This window comes from Phacochoerus africanus, chromosome 14 (assembly GCF_016906955.1).
Source record: "Phacochoerus africanus isolate WHEZ1 chromosome 14, ROS_Pafr_v1, whole genome shotgun sequence".
In the NCBI taxonomy this organism is placed as follows: domain Eukaryota; kingdom Metazoa; phylum Chordata; class Mammalia; order Artiodactyla; family Suidae; genus Phacochoerus; species Phacochoerus africanus.
The window spans coordinates 52968720-52989211 of record NC_062557.1 but is presented as its reverse complement, the minus strand read 5'-3'; the positions used below and the strand labels follow the sequence as shown (position 1 = coordinate 52989211).

General features: G+C 54.0%; 2 protein-coding genes and 1 long non-coding RNA gene across 3 annotated transcripts in view; 1 reads left to right on the top strand and 2 right to left on the bottom strand.

The window, feature by feature from the left end:
- Window positions 1-3693, bottom strand: part of NDEL1 (nudE neurodevelopment protein 1 like 1) — an 81259-nt gene extending 77566 nt beyond the window's left edge. The window contains exon 1 of the mRNA XM_047758527.1: window positions 3500-3693. The gene's annotated coding sequence lies outside the window, so the exon portion shown is untranslated. The remainder of the gene's footprint in view (window positions 1-3499) is intronic.
- Window positions 3694-4534: 841 nt separating this feature from the next.
- LOC125114904 (uncharacterized) lies at window positions 4535-20488 on the bottom strand. Its single transcript, XR_007131938.1, has 4 exons — window positions 19713-20488; window positions 16785-16913; window positions 10744-12013; window positions 4535-4809 (listed from the first exon to the last, which is right to left on the bottom strand). It is a non-coding gene; the product is annotated as an uncharacterized LOC125114904 (long non-coding RNA).
- On the top strand, window positions 11919-15300 carry RNF222 (ring finger protein 222). The gene is made up of 2 exons (XM_047758537.1): window positions 11919-12021; window positions 12926-15300. Exon 2 carries the CDS (start codon window positions 12950-12952, stop codon window positions 13583-13585), a length of 636 nt encoding a protein of 211 aa, XP_047614493.1. The 5' UTR covers window positions 11919-12021; window positions 12926-12949; the 3' UTR covers window positions 13586-15300.
- Window positions 20489-20492: the final 4 nt, after the last annotated feature.

Below are 20492 nucleotides of genomic sequence, written 5' to 3'. Positions count from 1 at the left end.
GTGCCTCAGTAGGTGTGCAAGCAAAATCTCCACGCTGGAAGTCTGGAGAGCAACCAGACTGCTTTTAGAGCGCCACCTGCTGGTCATGACTATGCAAAACAGGTGTCTACGCCAGGCATCCTCACTTGTCCACAGAGGCTGAGCCTCCTCTTGGGATTTCTGTAGTTCTTCCCAGCCCGGTTTATTTCTCTTTCTTCTTCAGCCTTCAACGTTCACCCTTCACTATTTCTTTTTTCTTTTTCTTTTGTCTTTTTGCTATTTCTTTGGGCCGCTCCCTCGGCATATGGAGGTCTCAGGCTAGGGGTCGAATCGGAGCTGTAGCCCCTCGCCTACGCCAGAGCCACAGCAACGCGGGATCCGAGCCGCGTCTGCAACCTACACCACAGCTCACGGCAACGCCGGATCGTTAACCCACTGAGCAAGGGCAGGGACCGAACCCGCAACCTCATGGTTCCTAGTCAGATTCGTTAACCACTGCGCCACGACGGGAACTCCACCCTTCACTCTTTCGGTCACTGGTTCAGATAACTCCTTACTCTCTAAATGACAATAATGTAGTATCTCATGTTTGCTTAGTCCCTTGACCTCCTGAACTCATTTCGTTAGGGGTGTGAAGCCTGAGACTTCAAAAGGCAGTTCCTCTTTTCATGAACATCAAAGTAAGTGTTGAGCCCAGGCCCTTAGTGTTACAACCAAGGCACAAAGATTTAAGTCTGACCCCTACATGCACACGGATGTATTTCTTGTCAGCCCGAACTCCAGTTTTTGAGCCTTGCGATAATGTCAAATCTTAGGCCACCATTTTCCGCTCAGCCTCAATGCCTCCCAAGCAAATCAGCAAAAGACTTAAGGAATTTCCTTAAGGGGAGCAGTGGAGACCACCCACCTCACTTCCAAGTGTTTTCTTTCTGCAAAGGAGCCTGTTTTACCTAAGTTCTGCCCGCTCTGGCTATTCCCTCAGCCGTCAAAACCCTGGGGGGGAGGGGGCAGATGTCATTTTCACATGTTCTCCAGAGGAATCTTAGTCTGATGCAAGCCACTGGGTCATAACCAGGAGCAAAAATCAACTAATGCACATTTTTTAAAAAGACATTTCTTGGAGAACAGATCGGGGGGGGGGGGCAGGGTGAGGAGAGGAGAGAGGATCGGGAAAGGGAGTTAAAAGGCTCTTTCAGGATCCCAAACAAGTTGCTGATGGCATCTAGGGCTCGGGTACTGACAGCGCTGACAGAGAGGAGAGATTTGAAGGGTCATTGGGGTGCAAAGGGGAGGCAGTGGCGGCGGTGGTGAAGATTATAATACCCAGGCCAGGTGAGTGAGAGTGAGGAGAGGCAGTTTCGTACGCTGCTGGAGGGAGTCCAAATTGGTACAGTACTTAGGAAAGGAAATCTGACCATTTTTACCATATCTTTATTTAAATGATATTATACTTAGACTCATCAAGTCCATTTCTTATCATTCAAGTATGAAACAGAATAAAGGAAACCTCATTTAAAGTGAAGTTGGGGAGTTCCCGTCGTGGCACAGTGGTTAACGAATCCGACTAGGAACCATGAGGTTTCGGGTTCGATCCCTGGCTTCGCTCAGTGGGTTAAGGATCCAGTGTTGCCGTGGGCAGTGGAGTAGGTCATAGATGCCGCTGGGATCCTGCGTGGCTGTGGCTGTGGTGTAGGCTGGCAGTTGTAGCTCTGATTAGACCCCTAGTTTGGGAACTTCCATATGCCACGAGTGTGGCCCTAAAAAAAAGCAAAATAAACAAATAAACAAACAAATAAATAAAGTGAAGTTGGGAGACCAGGAGGGGGAGCCCTCAGGCACTACCAAGCCACATCAATTACAGACCCCTCAAGGAGGAAGAATTCTCATCGCCTAGCAACTGGCCCAGCCAATGGGAAGTGCCCACCATCCTGACAGTCCTTTTCCCCCAATGGACTTTCTTCAAAATAACCCTTCCCAACTGCTCCCTTTTGCTCTATAAAGCAATATTGCTCTTTGTTGGATTTGGCTATAGTTTTTGTTGTACTTGCTTGCCCCAGATGGCAGTTCCTCTGCTCTTTCCTCCGAGGGAAAAAAAAAATTTTTTTTGCTGGCAAAATAACTAACTGGCTGTTTATTTTTAGGGTCAACAAAGGAAATAAGACTAAGATTTTGCAAAAAAAAACACCCACACTGCAGAAGGTTTTTATGATAGGGGACAATAGGAAACAACTTAAATATCAATAGATCAATTAAATAAATGACTATATCCATTAAAAAATGAGGGTATAGGAGTTCCTGTCGTGGCGCAGTGGTTAACGAATCCGACTAAGAACCATGAGGTTGTGGGTTCGATCCCTGCCCTTGCTCAGTGGGTTAACGATCCGGTGTTGCCGTGAGCTGTGGTGTAGGTCGCAGACGTGGCTCGGATCCTGAGTTGCTGTGGCTCTGGCGTAGGCCAGTGGCTACAGCTCCGATTCGACCCCTGGCCTGGGAACCTCCATATGCCACAGGAGCGGCCCAGGAAATGGCAAAAAGACAAAAAAAAAAAAAAGAGTGTATAAAAGAATTCCCACTGTGGCAAAATGGGACAGCAGCATCTCTGGAGCACTGGGACACAGGTTCAGTCCCTGAGGGCACAGTGGGTTAAGGATCCTGGGTTGCCACAGTGGCATAGGTCAAGGAACTCCATATGCCATGGGCCAGCAAAAAAAAAAAACATGTAAAAGAAAATTTATTGAGGATCATAAGATAACAACTGAAAAAAATAAGGTCCTAAAAGTACTTAGTGTGATCCCACTTATTTTAAAATAATTACAAATTATAATTACATACATTATATAATATATAATTATTTTTAGTGTGTGTACATATATATGTACACACACAGGGGATGGTAGAATAAATACGAAAATATTCATATTTTTATAATAGTTATCTGCAGAGTTGGTATAGAGCTTACTTAAGCTTTTACTTTTTCACATATGCTCTTATGAAATTTCCACTTTTTTTTTTTTTGTCTTTTTTGCTATTTCTTGGGCCGCTCCTGCGGCATATGGAGGTTCCCAGGCTAGGGGTCAAATCGGAGTTGTAGCCACTAGCCTACACCAGAGCCACAGCAACACAAGATCCAAGCCACGTCTGCGACCTACACCACAGCTCACGGCAACGCTGGATCGTTAACCCACTGAGCAAGGGCAGGGACCGAACCCGCAACCTCATGGTTCCTAGTCGGATTCGTTAACCACTGCGCCACGACGGGAACTCCTGAAATTTCCACGTATTTTTTTCAACAGTAGTGCCATTTTTGTGGGCCCACATGCATACAGAAGTTCCTGTGCCAGGGACTGAACCCATGCCACAGCAGTGACCTGAGCCACAGTGGTGAAAATACCAAACCCCTAACCCCTTGGGCCACCAGGGAACTCCAGGAGAGCCATTTTTTTATAATCAGAAAAAATATATACAGTGTATGTTCCTTTTTGGTTTTGACTCCTGACTCTGTCTCTGACCCTGGCCTTACCTGCCTCAAGAGGACTCTCGGCTGTCAGGGAGGCTGTCAGTACGGGGATGAAGAGTGAAGACGCAGAAAAGTCCCCCATCGAAGGCTCATTTCAAGCACTCTTCCTCCTGCAGCTGCCATCACCGCCGAGGGGTGGAGAGAGGTTTCCCTTCCACATGCCACCCGGGGAAGAAAGCCCTGGGCTTCCCACTTCTTCAGCTTCCCTCCCCCACCCGTCCCACGGCAGCTCTGCACCTGCAGTGGGGGATTTTATGAGGATGGTGGAGGGACTGGGGGCGGGAGCACGCGCGGAGGACCGGGCGAGTGGCAGGGACGCAGCCCACGCCCCTCCGCGGGCTTGAGGCATTACTCAGACTTCCTGCAGGCCCGGTGCCCCACCCCTGCCACCCTCGGCCTCCTCCCGCAGCCCGCACCCTCGGGTCCGCGGCCGTCCTCGCCAGTTCCACCCTCAAGCCCAAGCTATCGCCCCTTTTCTCAGGGTCCCTTTGGTGGAACCCACTCAGTGGCCTTCCCGTCCAATGGGCTTTCAAGCACGGAAAGCCAGTCTCAGCCTTGAAAAGGCCTGAAGCGGCCTCTTTCCCCTCCGGATCCCAAGCCTCTGTGGCTCCCCAGGTCGTCATCCTTCACCACACGTCTCAAATCTGCAGGTGCTAAGGTCCGCGCAAGCCACGGCGTCCTCGTGGTACCCAAGAGAACCCGTTTTTTTCACTCAACAGTATGTCATCATTTTGCTGTTTATTAAAAAATATAATTAGAACATTAGGCTTGTGGTTTCACAGTATGGATGCTCAGAATGAAGTGCGAGTAAATATTTATGTGTAAAATGCGGCTCCGTTTCCTTTTCTCTTTTATTCCTGTTTAGGAAAAACATCAAGTACACAGTGGCACATGCGGTACTTTGATGCGGCAAAAATTATCGGGACAGAAAGCCACTAGATTAAGTAGTCCCCTGGGGATTCCTCCTTGAAAAGCCCCAGATTCCTCCAGAGTCCCTCCCTCTCCCCTGCCCATCCCCCCCGCCCTTTCCCAGACTCACCTCCTGGAGAACCTGCCCAAGACCGTGCTTGTGCAAAAGCAACATCCGTGTACAGTGGCTACGGCTCTAACCTGGGGGGCGGGTTCATCCTTCTGCCTCCAGCCAGACCCGAGATTCTCAGTCCATTATGACTCTGAAGAGGGAATTTTGGTGCAGATTCCGAAGGTGTTTAGAATAAAGTGGGATGACCACATCGCCCAGACTTCACACACACACAGGAGCTAGGCTTGAGAAGGTAGATGTGTTGATTTAACAGACACTGATCTCCTGAGCCCTGTTGATAGATACCAGGCCAGAGATGACTTAGGATCCCCTCCTTCAAGGTCTTAAAAGACAGAGATGCCAGTGGGGAGGTGATGAGGTTGAAAGGCATTCTAGCCAGGAGAAAAAAGAGGGGGGCATGAAAAAAAAATCACAGAGCCCTGGGAGTTCCCTTGTGGCTCAGCGGGTTAAGGATCCAGCATCATCACAGCTACTGGCTTACGCCACGACCACAGCGACACCAGATCCGAGTCAGATCTGTGACTCACGCTGCAGCTTGAGATATCACCTTGCATTTCCTTGATGATTAATGACATGGAGCATCTTTTCATCATATGTCTGTTGGCCACCGGCAATCTCTTTTTTTTTTTTACAGCTTCACCTGTGGCTTATGGAAGCTCCTAGGTTAGGGGTTGAGTCGGAGCTGCAGCTGCCAGCCTACATCACAGCCACAGCAACACCAGAGCCAAGCCACACCTGCAACCTACACCGCAGCTTGCAGCAACGCCAGATCCTTAACCCAATGAGCAAGGCCAGGGATTGAACCTGCATCCTCATGGACACTGTGTCCAGTTCTTAACCCGCTGAGACACCACAGAACTCCTTCTGTCCATTTTTTTTTAAATCAGGTTGTTTGTTTTTTGAAGTGGAAGTGTAGGGGCTGTTTATATGTGTTGGATATTAATCCTTTATTGGTCATATTATTTGCAAATATTTTCTCCCTTTCAGTAAGTTCGGGCACACTATGCATCCATTCTTTTAATCATCACAGTCCTATAGAGGAGGTAATGTCACCTCCATTTTTCAGATGAAGTAACAGAGGAACGAAGGGATGTGGGTTCGATCCTTGCCCTTGCTCAGTGGGTTAAGGATCCGGCGTTGCCATGAGCTGTGGTGTAGGTCGCAGACGCGGCTCGGATCCCGCGTCTGCCTTACCCAAAGGTACATGCACTTTCTCTTTATATCAACACACTAAGAGCCCTTGTGAGTGCTCTTGCATTGATCTCAATTTCCCTAAACTCCCTGCTGTCAAATCCTATAGGGTGGGTCCTTCTGGCTAATATACTTGTGCTCTCAAGCTTTCCTGACCACCAGTTCCCCTCTGCCTGTCAGAACTTAACAGTCCAGGAGTTCCCTGGTGGCTCATCAGGTTAAGGATCCAGTGTTGTCACTGCTGTGGCTCAGGTACTGCTGTGGCATGGGTTTAATCCCTGGCCCGGAAACTTCTGCAGGCTGTGGACGTGGCTAGAAAAACCCTACGTCCAAAAACACAGCTCTATGTCATACCATGTTAGGACCCTGCTAGATGGCTAGAGACGACCCGATAAACAAAGGCACGGTTTCCCAGCTGATATGCTGACTCTCAAGTAAGTTGTGTGTACGTACATATGCATATACATACGGATATATGATTCTTTTTGTGTGTGTGTGTGTGTCTTTTTAGGGCTGCACCCATGGCATATGGAGGTTCCCAGACTAGGGGTCTAATCAGAGCTGTAGCCCCCAGACTACGCCAGAGCCACAGCAACGCCAGGTCCAAGCCACATCTGCGACCTACACCACAGCTCACGGCAACACCGGATCCTTAACCCATTGAGCAAGGCCAAGGATCGAACCCGCAACCTCATCGTGCCTAGCCGGATTAATTTCCACCACGCCACGATGGGAACTCCTAAAGTGGAATTCTTATTTTGGAATGCAAAACTGTGACAGACTCTGATAACACATACTTACATATTCAGCATAACCTTCAAAGTCCAGCTTCATGGCAGGACCAATGGAAAAGACTTGGGGGCCACGAGAACTTCAAATGTTACCCCATCATCACATCACAATAGACAGAGTGTAAGGACAGCCTGGCCCGGCTCAGTTCCCTCCGCAGGGGACACACAGAGCACTGACGCTGAGTGGGTGGGACTCCTTTTCAGGGACCCCTCCCAGGAAGCCCTGGTAGAGTCAGAAGCCACACTGCTGAAGGGGTCCCTGGAGGTGTGACAAAAGGAGAGAAAGTTGGACAGCCCGCTGGGACTAGAGGTGCAAAGTGAAAGAGGATGGCCAGTAAATTTTGAGTTTTAGGTAAACAATGGCTAATTTATTAGTATAATAGATCCCAAGTATTAATTTTTTTTAAATTTATCAAGGTAACACTGGTTTGTAACCTAAGTTTCATGTGTCCAACATCCTATTTCTACTTCTGTACACACTGCAGCCTGGTTATCACCAAAACTCTAGCTTCCAGGGAATTCCTGTTGTAGTTCGGCGGAAACGAATCTGACTAGCATCCGTGAGGACGAAGGTTCAATCCCTGGCCTTGCTCAGTGGGTTAAGCATCCATCATTGCCATGAGCTGTGATGTAGCTGACAGATGCAGCTCGGATCTGGTGCTGCTGTGGCTGTGGTGCTGGCCGGCAGCTATAGCTCCGATTCAACCCCTAGCCTGGGAACTCCTATGTGCTGTGGGTGCAGCCCTAAAAAGACCAAAACAATAAAAAAAGTCTAGCTTCTGTCACCATACAGTTGATCCCACTTACCCATGAGTAGGTCCCAAAGATTGCACTGAGCACACTTGCATTCAAACAAACAAACAAACAAAAAAGCCTGTTGTGTTTACCTGAAATACAAATCTACCTGGCATCTGCATTTCTGCTAATAGACCGGGGACTGCCTCAGTCAGCTCCTGGGGAAAGAACATGAGGCCTTCACGACACCTGGCACTGTGTGGGCAAGGAGGCGGGGAGCACTGCCCTGACCACCCCCCAGCCCCCTGGGCGAGGGAGGGGCCATCTTTGGGTGGCCCCCTCAGTTTAGCTCCTGCACTATCTTTTTTTTTTTTTTTTGGCCATGCCTGCGACAGGCAGAAGTCCCTGGGGCCAGGGAGCGAACCCACGCCACAGCAGTAACCAGAGCCAGACCTGCTGAGCCACCAGGGAGCTCTGCTCCTGTCTTATTCTTTTCTGACCACGAAAGAAACACACATTCAAGTAGCATAGGAACGTCTAAGTCAGAAAGTCCCTCCAGAGATAACAGCTATCAGGTTGGATGTGAATTCTTCCAGATCTTTCCACCATAAATATGATCATATACTAGCATTTCCATAACGAGGTTCATACGACGGTTCTGGGACGTCCTTCTATTGCACGTGACATCAGGGACCGCCATGCAGACGCATATTTCAACTTCATTGGTTTCCCCTGCCTCCCTTAACCCAGAGGTGTTTGGTCTTTGGGAGCCTGCAGCCCCTTGGGGGGCGGGATGAAGGACAAGAGTACGAAAGCACGTCGCCCAAACACCTGAGCCTTCCTGACTCGGTCTTACCCCTTCAGCCTGTGCGCGGCGGCCGGGGGAGGTTAAGGATCACTGAAACGGGTCCAGGAGGCTGGAAGGCCTGTGAACATGGCTTTCTCGTCATGGGGTGACCCACGGCTGGGGAGCCTCAGTCAGAGGGGTCCTGGGTCACTGCCCCCATTGTGAGACCCATCCGTGGGCTCCTCCCCAGGCCGGGGGCCCCTCCTCTCCAGCATCCTCACCGCCATCAGCTGACTCCAGCAGGGGCCAAACCCCTGGGCAACGCCAAGAGCCTCCCAGCCTCAAACGGGTTGGGTGACATTCACTTCCTGGCGCTGTCCTCCAGGCCTGCTCCGTCATTAGGAAATCAGTGACAGCCGCGGGAAGACGTACCACCCGCCCAGCACCTCTGGTGGCTCAGACCTGCTCCGCGGAGGCCCCGGGCGGACAGGCGGATGCTGCTGGCCCTGGTCCCAGCCAAGGTGAGTCTGGGGGCTGGGCTGGGGGTGGGGAAGGAGCTTGGCAGGGTCCTGCCCTGACGGGCATGATGCTGGGTGTGGGAGTCTGTGTGTGGTGTCTCCAGTACGGGAACGGTCAGGCTGAAGCTATAAAGTCTTGCCTTGGGGACCCAGGAGGGAAACAGGTACCTAGGAGTGTCCCAAGGCTCACCGTCACAAAGTGGAGGGGTCAGGGGTTGCCTGGGCGGGTGACACCCCCCACCAGTTCTCACAGTGGGCTGCTGCTGTGGGTGAAGCCAGGCACTGGGGTTCAGGGGGTCGGCTCCCCCAGGCCAGCCCAGATCCAACCCCTGCCTCCGGGGGGCTGGAGTGGCAGCCCTGTTTAGCCACCCCGACTAGGGATGTTTGGGAAGTCACTTTTATATCCGTGCTTCCTCATCTATTCCTTTAAAAAAAACAACTCTTTACAGAGGTACAATTGATGCGTGAAAAGCTGGACCTATTTAGCCTCTACAACTGGATTCTAGAGCTCTTATGAGGTGCTGGCACCCCCGGCTGTTTGTTAAACCAGTGTCTCTGTAGAGGTGTGAGGGCGGGGACCTCCTATTTTGCTAGACTCTTCATTCACTCTTTCCATCAAGGGCTGGAAGGCCGTCCATGGATGCAAATCCGAACCCTGGCTAGAGGCGGTGGCTCACAGCATAGCTGCACAGCCAGGCTGACTTGGCCTCGAATCCTGGGTCTGCCTGTACCAGCAGCGTGACTCTGAACAAGCTACTTAAGCCTCGGTTCCCTCACCTGTAACACAGAGATAATATCTACCTCCCAGAGTGGTCATGAATAAATGAGGAAGGGACGCAAAATGCCAAGCACATAATTAGTGCTCAATAAATAGTCGCTGTTATAATTATTTATTATTAGCTCCACACTGGTCCCATCTCATCTAGGACGTCTTTCCAGCCCTCCTCTCCCATTTCCTCAGGCACCAACCAGGGTGCCTTTGGCATAGACTGTCTTGCACTGCTATTTAGCTGGTTTGTGCCCAAACCAGAGCGTGTTCCTTTCTTTGTTTTTTGGCCACACCTGCAACATGGGAAAGTTCCTGGGCCACGCATCAAACCCGAGCCAAGCTACTGCAGTGACAACGTGGGAACCCACTGCACCACCAGGGAACTCCCAGAGCCTGCCCCTTGCACTTCTTCTGCTGCCCTCTCTCCTGCTCCAGGACTCAAGACAGAGTCAGGCCCCTAAGAGGAACTTGAGGATGGAGAATGCAAAGGAATGAAGGGAGAGGGAGAGACACGCAGAGGGAAGTTGAGAAAGGGAGGTGGAAGGCGGGGACGGAGGGTGGGTGGCACTGTCTGGGCATGAGGGGCACACCTTTCCCAAAGCACAGGAGGAAGGGACTGCACGGAGGGGCCATCAGTGGGACCTGGGATGTCTCTTGCATTCCTGCGTCCTTGTAATTTTTCCACAAACTCGAATGAGAAGTCGTGGTGCTCCTCCCAGCTCCCCTGCTTGTGCCAAGGAGCTAATATCGACTCACCCGGTCTATCGACGGATTCTCGTGTTTTCCAGACCAGCTAGGAAAAATCAAGCAGTCTCTCTCTGCCGTCTCTCTGTCCCTCCCCTTCCCAGGTGACCTCAGACAAGTCACTTCCTCATCTCTGGACCTGGGTCTGCCCCCTTATAAAGCGAGACTTTACCGAGTGACCTCAAGTCCATTTTGCCTCGAGTATTCTCTCATCTGCTTGACTTCTGCCTGTCCTGATACCTACTTCTCAGTTACCCAAACAACCTCAGCTATTAATCATCATGCCTTCTTTAAAAAAAAAAAAAATCTTTTTCACCAAGAAATTTTTTAAATGTCCACTAGGCTCTGACGCTTCATGAAGGGGTCTGATTACCACTGATCCCCAATGCACAGCTCAGTATTTAGTATGCAACAGGTGCTCAACGAGTATGTGTTGAATAACTGGATAAATGGACGGATGGATGGATGGGAGGAAGGAATTGCCGGCACGCGTCTGTGGGGAGTTGTGACCTTCGGGGGACACTGTTAGCAGTTGGTTGGCTCAAGAAATTCAAGGTCATCCCGAGAATGACCCCAGTTTGGTTTAGACACTGGCAAGTGTGTAATGAAATGAAAAATGACTGAGAAAGACTGGAACTGCCATCTTAATTATCCATTATGCATCACTTACCTGATCTATTGTCCTCTTGCGCAGTTATTCTAATCCGAGGGGTGCTGCCCTCTGCCAGGGGGGTGGTATTTTGGGTCATCGCCATCACAGGGAACATCAGGGGAGGGCAGGGAGGGCAGGGAGGGCAGATGCCAGGAGGGGAAAGGACTCGGCCGGCCTTAACGAGGCCCCCACAGTTCGCCGAGCACTTCTCTGGGCCGGGCGCCTCCCGCACATTGGCTCGCTTAATACTCTGGACAGCTCCGAGAGGAAAGGAGGTCTGCTGCTGTCGAGCCCACCTTAGAGACGGGAAACAGGCTCGGATGGGGGATTCAGACAGTCACGACACGTCAAGGACTTGAAGCCCCTCCCCCAACCCGGAGGCCACACTCACCACCTCAAAACCCCCTGCCCCTCCTCTACACATCTTTGCTCTTTCTTGGTTATGGGACATTTTCCTTTTGGTTTTTTTTTTAATCCCTTTTTCGGCCACGGTGTGTAGCAGCTTGATGAACCCACACCGCGAGGCGAAAGCGCCAAGCGCTAACCCTGGAGCACCAGCGGACCCCCCCCCCCCCCGCCCCCCGCATATGGGACATTTCATCCGGGCAAAATGGACTTGGAACCAAGCCAGGAAGGGGGCGCGATTCCAAAAGATTTGTGATTGAACCAACTCTAGTTTGTCCTTCCAATTAACTAAACTTGTTCCCACCAGGTCACCTCTGGGGTCTGGGGCTGCCGCAGACGTGCAGGTGTCGGGGGTCCAGGGGTCCTCTGTCTACTCCCTGAGGGAAGAATGGATCAATGACAGGCGACCACGGCTCCTCTAGAGAGGCTGCGCTGGGCGAGCTCAGACTCCGCAGCACAGACTAGGGATGCCAGGCTCAGCGACGGCACTCGGAGCATCGTGTACCCAAACAGGGGGTCCCCTCTGATCACCACCTTGGGAAACTGCGTTTGACCCAACAGCCACCACTGCTGGGCACACGCACCCGCGGGCCTCTCCTGAGCTCTCAGATGGTGTGAAACCCACCCGCTACTTTGCAGAAACTCCCCAGCTTTGACCCCGAGTGGCCTGTGCCTGGCACTCACTTGCTTTCTCTTTGGCTATTTCAAAAATTTCAGACACATCCTCCAGGGATGACAATCTGCCTTCGCAGAGGTTAATCAGAAGTCCTCTCGCTGTCTCGGGCGGGCCTCTGAGAAGAATCTGAGGAATGACCGAGCCGTGGTGGGCGGCGGAATGAACTCATGGCTCCCTGACTTGACGGCACGGCGGGCCGGCGGGCACCTGGACGCGTAAGTTCTGAGTGTTTGGTTTTCGTTTTTTGGCCACACCCGCAGAAGTTCCGGGGCCAGGGGTCGAACCCAAGCCACGCAGTGACAACGCCAGATCCTTAACTGCTGTGGAACTCCATGAGTTTTATTTTCAAAACCGTCACTGCTGAAGTTCTCATCGTGGCGCAGTGGTTAACGAATCCGACTAGGAACCATGAGATTGTGGGTTCGATCCCTGGCCTTGCTCAGTGGGTTAAGGATCCGGTGTTGCCATGAACTGTGGTGTGGGTCGCAGATGTGGCTCGGATCTGGCGTGGCTGTGGCTGTGGTGTAGGCCGGCAGCTGTAGCTCTCATTAGACCTCTAGCCTGGGAACCTCCATATGCCCTGGGTGCAGCCTTAAAAAAAAACCTGTCTGTCACTGCTTCACAGCCCCACTTAGTGCAGAGGAATAGTGATCCCGGGGCTGGGTACAATCCAGGGGTCAGCCAACCCCTGAGCGGGAGACAGAGCAGCACAAAGGCTTTTCTGGAACACAGCTCCTCTGGGCACAGCCCCACAGTGGATTGAGGCCGGGGGAGCATCTGGCCCTGGGCAATGGGTCCTCCTGCCTCCGCTTCGGGCACCCACCCAGGAAGAGGGGAGGTGGGGACCTCGCCTTGTGTGATGTGCTTGAGGTGACAGATCAGGCAGGCCACGCCTTCCTCCTGCTCCACACGCCTCCTTCTGGAGTCCCCTAACCCCCTTCCAGAGGCGCCCCCGCCCTCCTCCTAAGGGTCCCGGTCCCTTCCGCGGGCACTGAGGAGCCGCGGAGGGAGACAGGAGGAAAAGGCGGCCGGGGAAGCAGAGGCGCAGAGGGAGTCCGGGAGGGGCCGGGAGCCGGCAGAGGAGGAAGCGGCGCTGATGCCCGGCCCTTCCCGCCACAGCTGCGGCCCCGGGCTCCGAGCGCCATGTCCGAGGGGGAGAGCAAGGACAGCTCGGGCAGCGAGTGCCCGGTGTGCTACGAGAGGCTCCGCGACCTGGAGGGCGCCGGGCGCACGCTGAGCTGCGGCCACGTGTTCTGCCATGACTGCCTGGTCAAGTACCTCCTGTCCACCCGCGTGGACGGGCAGGTCCAGAGGACCATCGTCTGCCCCGTCTGCCGCTACGTCACCTTCCTCAGCAAGAAGAGCTCCCGCTGGCCCTCCAAGCTGGACAAGAGCTCCCAGACCCTGGCCGTGCCCGTGGGCCTGCCCCCCGGGCCGCCACCGGCCACCCTGGGCCACGCCACCCCCCCGGCCACCTCCCCGCCTGCCTGGGGGCCGTCCCCGAGCCAGAGCGGCCAGCTGCCCGTGGACCTGCCGCCCGGGCTGCCCCGGGAGCCGCAGATCTTCGTCATCAGCCGCCACGGGATGCCCCTGGGGGAGCAGGACAGCGTCCTGCCGCGGCGCAGCCTGGCCGAGCTCTCGGAGGCCTCCCCGGCGCCCAGTTCCACCCGGTCCTTCTGCTGCCGCTCCCGGGCCCTGCTGCTCATCACCCTCATCGCTGTGGTGGCCGTGGTGGCCGCCATCCTGCCCTGGGTGCTTCTAGTGAGGAAGCAGGTGTGAGAGGGGGCACCTGCAGGGGCCGCCGAGCCCGTTCAGAGGCCGCGCTGGCCATGGCCGTGGCAGGTGGGAGGCCCACTGGCATCTACCCTTGGGCGCGGGGCAGCTCAGGCAGGACAGGGAGGCAGGATATCTGAGGCCAGAGCTGGGCTAAGCCTGGGCTCTGGGCTGAAATGGAAAGTCCAGGTTCCAGGCCAGGGAGGGATGTGTGACGGGCGCCTCTGCCGAGAAGCAAGGGCGGCAGCGGCCCCTCGGCAGATGCTCTCCGCGCTCTCTGTGCTGGAACCAGCCAGGCGGGCAGGTGGGCTCGGTGGCCGGGAGGAGGGGTCCTTATCTGCCAGGTGACCTCCCTGAGGCCAGGTGGGGTTCCGTGTGGGGGACAAGGAACTTCTGCTGGCACATCTTGCTGGATGGGGGCGCAATGGCAGGACCCCTCCAGGTCAGAATCCACCCCCACAGCCCCAGTCCTCTGGCTCCCTCCCAGGGCCAGACAGAAAAGGTGGCATGGGACCGAGAATCTCAGCCCCCCTCCGTGATCCTCAGCGCCGGGCCAGCGGGCACCCCCCTACCCCCAATCACCAGCCTGGAAGGTCTTCCCTGAGGGGGAAGCTGACCTCAGGGGTGGCGGGCAGCCCTGGGGGAAGGAACAGCAAAGGGGGGCTGAGGCCACACCAGGAGTCGGGGGTTTGCTGACAGAGGCCAGCAGAACGGCCCACCTAACAGAGCCCAAGGGCTCCCCAAGCCTCCCAGGGGGTTTCAAGGACGGCCCAGAGGGCGGGAGGGCAGAGGAAGCCTGGTGGCCAGGACCTGCGTCAGCCAAGAACTATGCAGGTGGTGAACCCCTGGGGGCTCCTGCCTCCCTGCCAGCCCAGGTCCTCCTCCTCCCAGGGACCAAGCACTCATTAGAGGCCATGCCAGCCGGGCCAGTTTCCGAGGTGGATTCCCCGGCTGGGCTGGGCGAGGAGGGTGGGGAGGAAGGCAGCTGTGCCCGACAGGTACGCTACTGTCATTTCACCTGGGGACCCCGCCTGTGCTGGGGATCCCTGCTGAGGACACTAGAAGAACCTCTGGTTGGGGCCTGTCTGGGCAGCAAGCCTTTCAGGAGCAGCTATTTCCTCCTTATTAAGGCCCATTAAGTCAGGGGGCCGACATCTTAATTTTAGGGTTAAAAACAGCAAATCCCTCAAGCCACTCTCTCAAAGAGGTGGGTGTTGGAAGCCCAGGTGTGCCAGCCATTGGGCCCTGCACGGGCCGAGCCTCTCTCCGCAAAGCCTGCCGTCTGTCTGACTTTGACCTCGTTCCTAAAAGCCTGCGGTGCGGGTCACTTGCGGACCATTAGCGAAGGGCACCCACACCGCAGGCGACACTGGGTCACGGGGGCAGCTGACTGAGAGCACCTGCGGGCTTCTTTATGCTCTTTTTCCGACTAAAGAAGAGCACAGATCCGATTGGGGGAGATACAGGTGGGCTGGGGGGGGGTAAGCATTTATTACACAAATTACGATGGAACATTTACGAAGCCTCTAGTGAGTCAGGTTTAACCACAGCTAGGCTGCTTTGAACCCGTGTCATGAATTTCTGGGGCCCTGATTTTAGTCTTGTTGGATTCTGTTGTGTTTGCCAAAAGTTAATTTCAAAATACCTGTAGTGTTTCTAGATTGTTGTTCTGTGGTGACGTGTAGACCATGCTTCTTTTATTTTCAAAGAATGTCAAAAGCTATTTTTTAAATAAAGGTATATATTTTCTCAAAGATTCCAGACGGATTGCAAACGCATGTGGAAAGCGCTGAGCTTAGACTTTTAGGATAATTCATTTATCTTTTTGGCTGCGCGCGTGGCATGCGGAAGTTCCAAGGCAGGAATGGAGCCTGTGCCACAGCTGCAACCTGAACTACAGCAGGGGCAATGCTGGATCCTTAACCTGCTGCACCACAAGGGAACTCAAAGGATAATTCACTCTAAATGAAAAAAATCAGTCCAAAAACATAAATGCCAATGGCTCTTAAATTATTTACTTAGCCACACTTGTGAAAGAAATGCAAATGAAAATTCTGCTGGCATACCATTTTTTACCTAGCAGCTTGTCAAACCCTGAAAGTTTCTTTTCTTTCTTTTCTTCCTTTTTTTTTTTTACATGGCTGCACCTGTGACCCCTGGGCCAGGGGTCGAATCGGAGCTACAGTGACTAGCCTACGCCACAGCCACGGTCAACACTGGATCCTTAACCCACTGAGCGAGGCCAGGGACTGAACCTGCATCCTCACGGACACTGTGTCAGGTTCTTGACCTGCTGAGCCACAACGGGAACTCTCCAAACCTGAAAGGGTTCAAAGCCCACTCTGCTGCCAAGGCTCAGAGCAGCAGGGGAGGCTGGTAGGAGTGTATACTGACAAAGCTCCTAGGAAGGGAAATTTGACATTATTCACCAAAATGTCCACTTCGACCAGCAATTCCCACTCTAGAAATGTATCTGAATGTTTGGGCACTGACACATGTCACAATTGTAACATAACTGCATCATGCCCCTTAAAGGCCTGGGCAAATCACACCTGCCAATCAGGTGGGGGCTGGTTGTATAACTTAAGACGCAGGGAATATCATGCAGCTGTAAAAAGAACAGGGAAGGATCCGCAAACCAACGGCCAAAGGGGAAAGGCAAGATGTGGAACACAGGGTATTGACTTGTGTGTGGAAAGTGGGGGAATGGGGAGTTCCCATCGTGGTGCAGCAAAAACGAATCTGACTAGTGTCCATGAGGACGCGGGTTCGATCCCTGCCCTCGCTCAGTGGGTTAAGAATCCGGCATTGCCGTGAGCTGAGCCGTGATCTGAGCTGAGGACGCAGCTCAGATCCTGCATTGCTGTGGCTGGGGTGTAGGCCGGCAGCTGAAACTGGGATTCTGCCCCTCGCCAGGGAACTTCCATGTGCCGCAGGTACGGCCCTAAAAAGCAAAAGGGCGGGGGGGAGATGGCATTTACGTCCAATTGGGTTACTTGTGCTTAAAGCAACTGGGAAGAGACACCAAACCACTCGTGAACAGTGACGAGCTGGGAAGGGGGTGAGACAGTGATGGAACAGCGAGGGAACGTCTCCCTCTCCTTTTGGTAATTTCTGACTTTTTGAACTAAGTAAACATATGTATTACTGAAAATTGAAATTGAAAAATTTCAACAGAAGCTAAAGAGATCTTCAGTGTACATACCTGCTACCGGGTGAGGCTCTGGCCCCAAGAACATTCGCGAGCCGCCAGACTGCTTGTCCTGTGGTTCAAGAGGGTCAGCTGCTGGCTCTGTGGGGCTGGTTGGTCCAGTTCGAGGTGTGACATCTTAGGCTTAAGAGGCACCCCAGGAAGGAAGGTTAAAAAGGTTAATATTCTCATTGTTCTTAAGTTCCTATGGATTTCATTGGGCCCCACCATTTATTGTGCTTCTTTGGGAGACTTTTTGGTTTTGGCCACACCCAGGGCATGTGGAAGTTCCCAGGCCAGGGACTGAACCCTGCTGTACTAACGCTAGGTCCTTAACCCACTGCGCCACCGGGGAACTCCTCTTTCCTTTTCTTTCTCAAATAAAACGTTTTGCTTTGAGCAACCACCCTGGGGTTAGGGCACTAGAGGAAGATAACATTACATGGAGACAGAGGCAGATGTCCCGGTTAAACATAAACTGCCACTCCTTCCTTCGCCCCTTGTTCAGAGGCCGGCCCCTTACACTCACACGCACACACTCACTCACACTTTGCCACCTCCCATCACGACACCGGTTAATGCTCAGGTACACTGCATAGGCTGGCTTCAGGCAGGTGGAAGGATCCATCCGTGGCTGGCGGCCTGGGGCTGGGGCTGCCAGGAGCCTGGGCTCAGCAGTCCAGACTTCTCTGCGCTCAGGCCTGGGACCTCTGCCCTCACGGAAGCCTGATGACTCAGGCAGCTCTTCTGCAATCGCCACTTCTCCCTCTCAGTCCACATGTCCTTTTCGGGCACCAAATAAACAACCTCGCCCATCCTGACAACTTCCCACTTGCCTCCACGCCCCTCTAACCCAGGTAAGACCAACCAACGCCACAACTAATTCTCCGCATGAACCACAGCAGGCTCCCCCAGGCGGCTGGTGCAGGCCTCTGGGCCCCAGCTCGGGCCCTTCCCCCCGTGTCTACCTGGAGAACTTCTACCGAGCTTTCCAGAAACCGTCCAAGGGTTACCCACAAAGACCTCCCGTTCCCCCAGCAGGGTCAGGAGGGGCCGCTCCTAGGCTGGTGCCCCCCGCTGCCGCAGCCCACCGTGCCCGCAGACACTGGCTCAGGCCTGTCTGTGGACACGGCCGCCTCCACGTCCTAGACCACGTGCTCCCAGGTCTTGCTGACCTGGCGGAGAGCTCGCCAAGCGCCCCGCACAGAGGTCAGCAGGAGGGGAAAGCTGGATAAATATTTGAAAAAGGCTTGAGGGGATGAATGAGTGACTGAAGGAACAAATGAATAAATAAACACGAGGGTTTGGTGTCTGGAAAACAGTTCTGCCCAGGGATGCAGGCAGGACATCTGGACAACACGGGCTTTGGTGGGTCTTAGGGCTTCACAAAGACCACCTGTAAAAGGACCCTAAGGGGTCAGTTTCAAAGGCCTCGTGGAAGAGGAATGTGAGCAAGAGCGAGAAAGGGAGGTCAGCCAGGCCGGGTAGGGCCCAGACGCCCGACAGCCACCAGGGAAGGTAAACAGAGTCTGCAACTAGGCCTCCAGCATCTGGGTGTTGGGTCTATAGAAATCTCACCCTGTAGAAGGCAGTCAGGCTTCCAAAGGGCGGGCTGAGGGTGTGGGAGGGAGGGAGCAAGGTGGCCTGAGAGGGTGGTGACAGTGCAGAAAGACGGGAGGCTGAGACACAGGGAGGAGAGGAAGATGACTGGGGAGCCGACGAAGGAACTAATAAAGACGTGAAGAAGCAAGAGGATGGAGAGCAGACAGGGAGGCAGGAGCCCGCGCCAACTCCCCGGCTTCCCGTGTCCGAAACACACTCAGCTCAACGCCAGCGCCCCCCAGGCATCTCTCTGAATGCCTCTCAGGCCAGCCACCCGGACCTGGCTCCCAGAGCTCCAGACCACGGGTCAGGGGCCTTCCACCTCCAGCCCTCCCTCAAGTTCTCCCGCTGCTGCGTGGAGCTGATTTGAACACTCCTCCAACCTCAGTCAAGGGTGACCTCAGCCCAGGCCTTCCCTGACCCCAGGCTTCTCCTCTTCCCACAGCACAGAAACGCCAAGTGCTGCCGGTCCAGGGAGCGCTTTTCTGGGGTCTTGGGGTCGTTGATCTCCTTTTATTTCTCTTCTTAGACAATGAGTTTCCTGTAGGGACGAACTTGGACTAATTCCACTTTGTAGCTCCAGTGTGCAACTCTGAGCTGGCCCATGAAAGTGCTCCATAAACATTTGTTGAAATCAATTGCAGCACGAGAATTCTGCTTTTTTTTTTTTTTTTTTTGTCTTTTTAGGGCTGCACCTGCAGCACATGGAAGTTCCCAAGCTAGGGACTGAACCCCAGCTACAGCTGCCGGCCTGCACTGCAGCCACAGCAACGCAGCATGTGAAGTGCATCTGCGACCTACACCACAACTCACGGCAACGCTGGATGCCCGTCCCACTGAACGAGGCCAGGGATCAAACCTGCATCCTCATGAATTCTAGTCAGATTTATTTCCGCTGCACCACAACTGGCAACCCCTGGATTCCTGAATTACAAATAAAACCCCGGGGAACTTCTTCACAGCATGTGTAAGAACACAACTCTTTTTAAATCATGAAAACACTTGTTCTTGACTGAATCCACTCTGGGCCTCACTCTTTGACTTGACCCAATGGGGTATTACAAATGGGACTGTACATAGAATTACGAGAAGGGCCTGGGAAGCCAGCCTGCATGGCTTGGTTGGAGACAAGATTTATATATAATCTTGTTGTTCATGACAGGATTTATATGGGTTCCTATAACCTCGCACAAGTTTCTCTAACTTCTCTGTGGTCCAGTGTCCCATCTGTTAAACGGGACAATACCAGGACCCGAGGCTGTCTGGTGGAATAAGGAGCTAAAAATGCAGGGAGTGGAAGGGTGTCCCCAGCACTCGGAAAGCTCACTGCTCGTTACGTACCACGCAACGCGTGTCTTCCCTCAGCATGACAGCCGCCTTACTCACTCAGCAGAAACCGATCCCTCAGCAGGGGCGCGGCCGGCGCTCACCCCGCAGTGCAGTCCTTTTGCAAGGGGAGCGCGCCCCCTTGCCTTGCTTCCATCAGATCCTGAACTGAATGAGAGTAGGCAGTGCAATTCGGAAAAGGGCACAGCTCTCGGCGGGAAAGGCTTCCCCACGCCGCGCTCCTTCAAAGAGCGATCTTGGACCAGCACCTTCGGTGTCCCCTGGGAGCTCGTTAAAAACGCGGACCTACTTGCGCGGGGTGGGAGGAGGACCCGGGCCCCAGTCCTCGGAAGGCCTCTTGCCGGCGGGACCCGAACCTCGGGCGGACCCCACGGAGCAGTCGGCACACGCCGCGGCCTGGGGGCGGCAGCGGCCGCGGGGCTGGAGCTGGTTACCGGACAGACACACCAGACAGACCCACGCCCGTGGCTTGGGCGGGGTTGTCCAGGTAACCGAGGTGCCCGGCCTGCCGGAATCCCAGCGCCACCTTGCGGTCAAATATAGGACCTGCTCTTTCCCGGCTAATGGGATACCAGTCGCCGGGCGCTAGGGAGTGAAGGGGCAGGGGTCCCTGGAGCCGCTCGTTCCCTCTACACCCGCCGCAAGAGTCAGAGCCTGAGCAGCCCCCGCCACTCGCCCAGGTACCACTGTTCCCAGAGAACTCACCTGTGGAACCCACAGCTCCCAAGGGAGGAACCAGGACCTGGAGAAGGGTTTTGCAGTCCCTCACAGTTC

What these genes read in the sequence shown, in the direction of transcription:
- RNF222 (XM_047758537.1), top strand. Translation starts at nt 12,950, where the DNA reads ATGTCCGAGGGGGAGAGCAAGGACAGCTCGGGCAGCGAGTGCCCGGTG.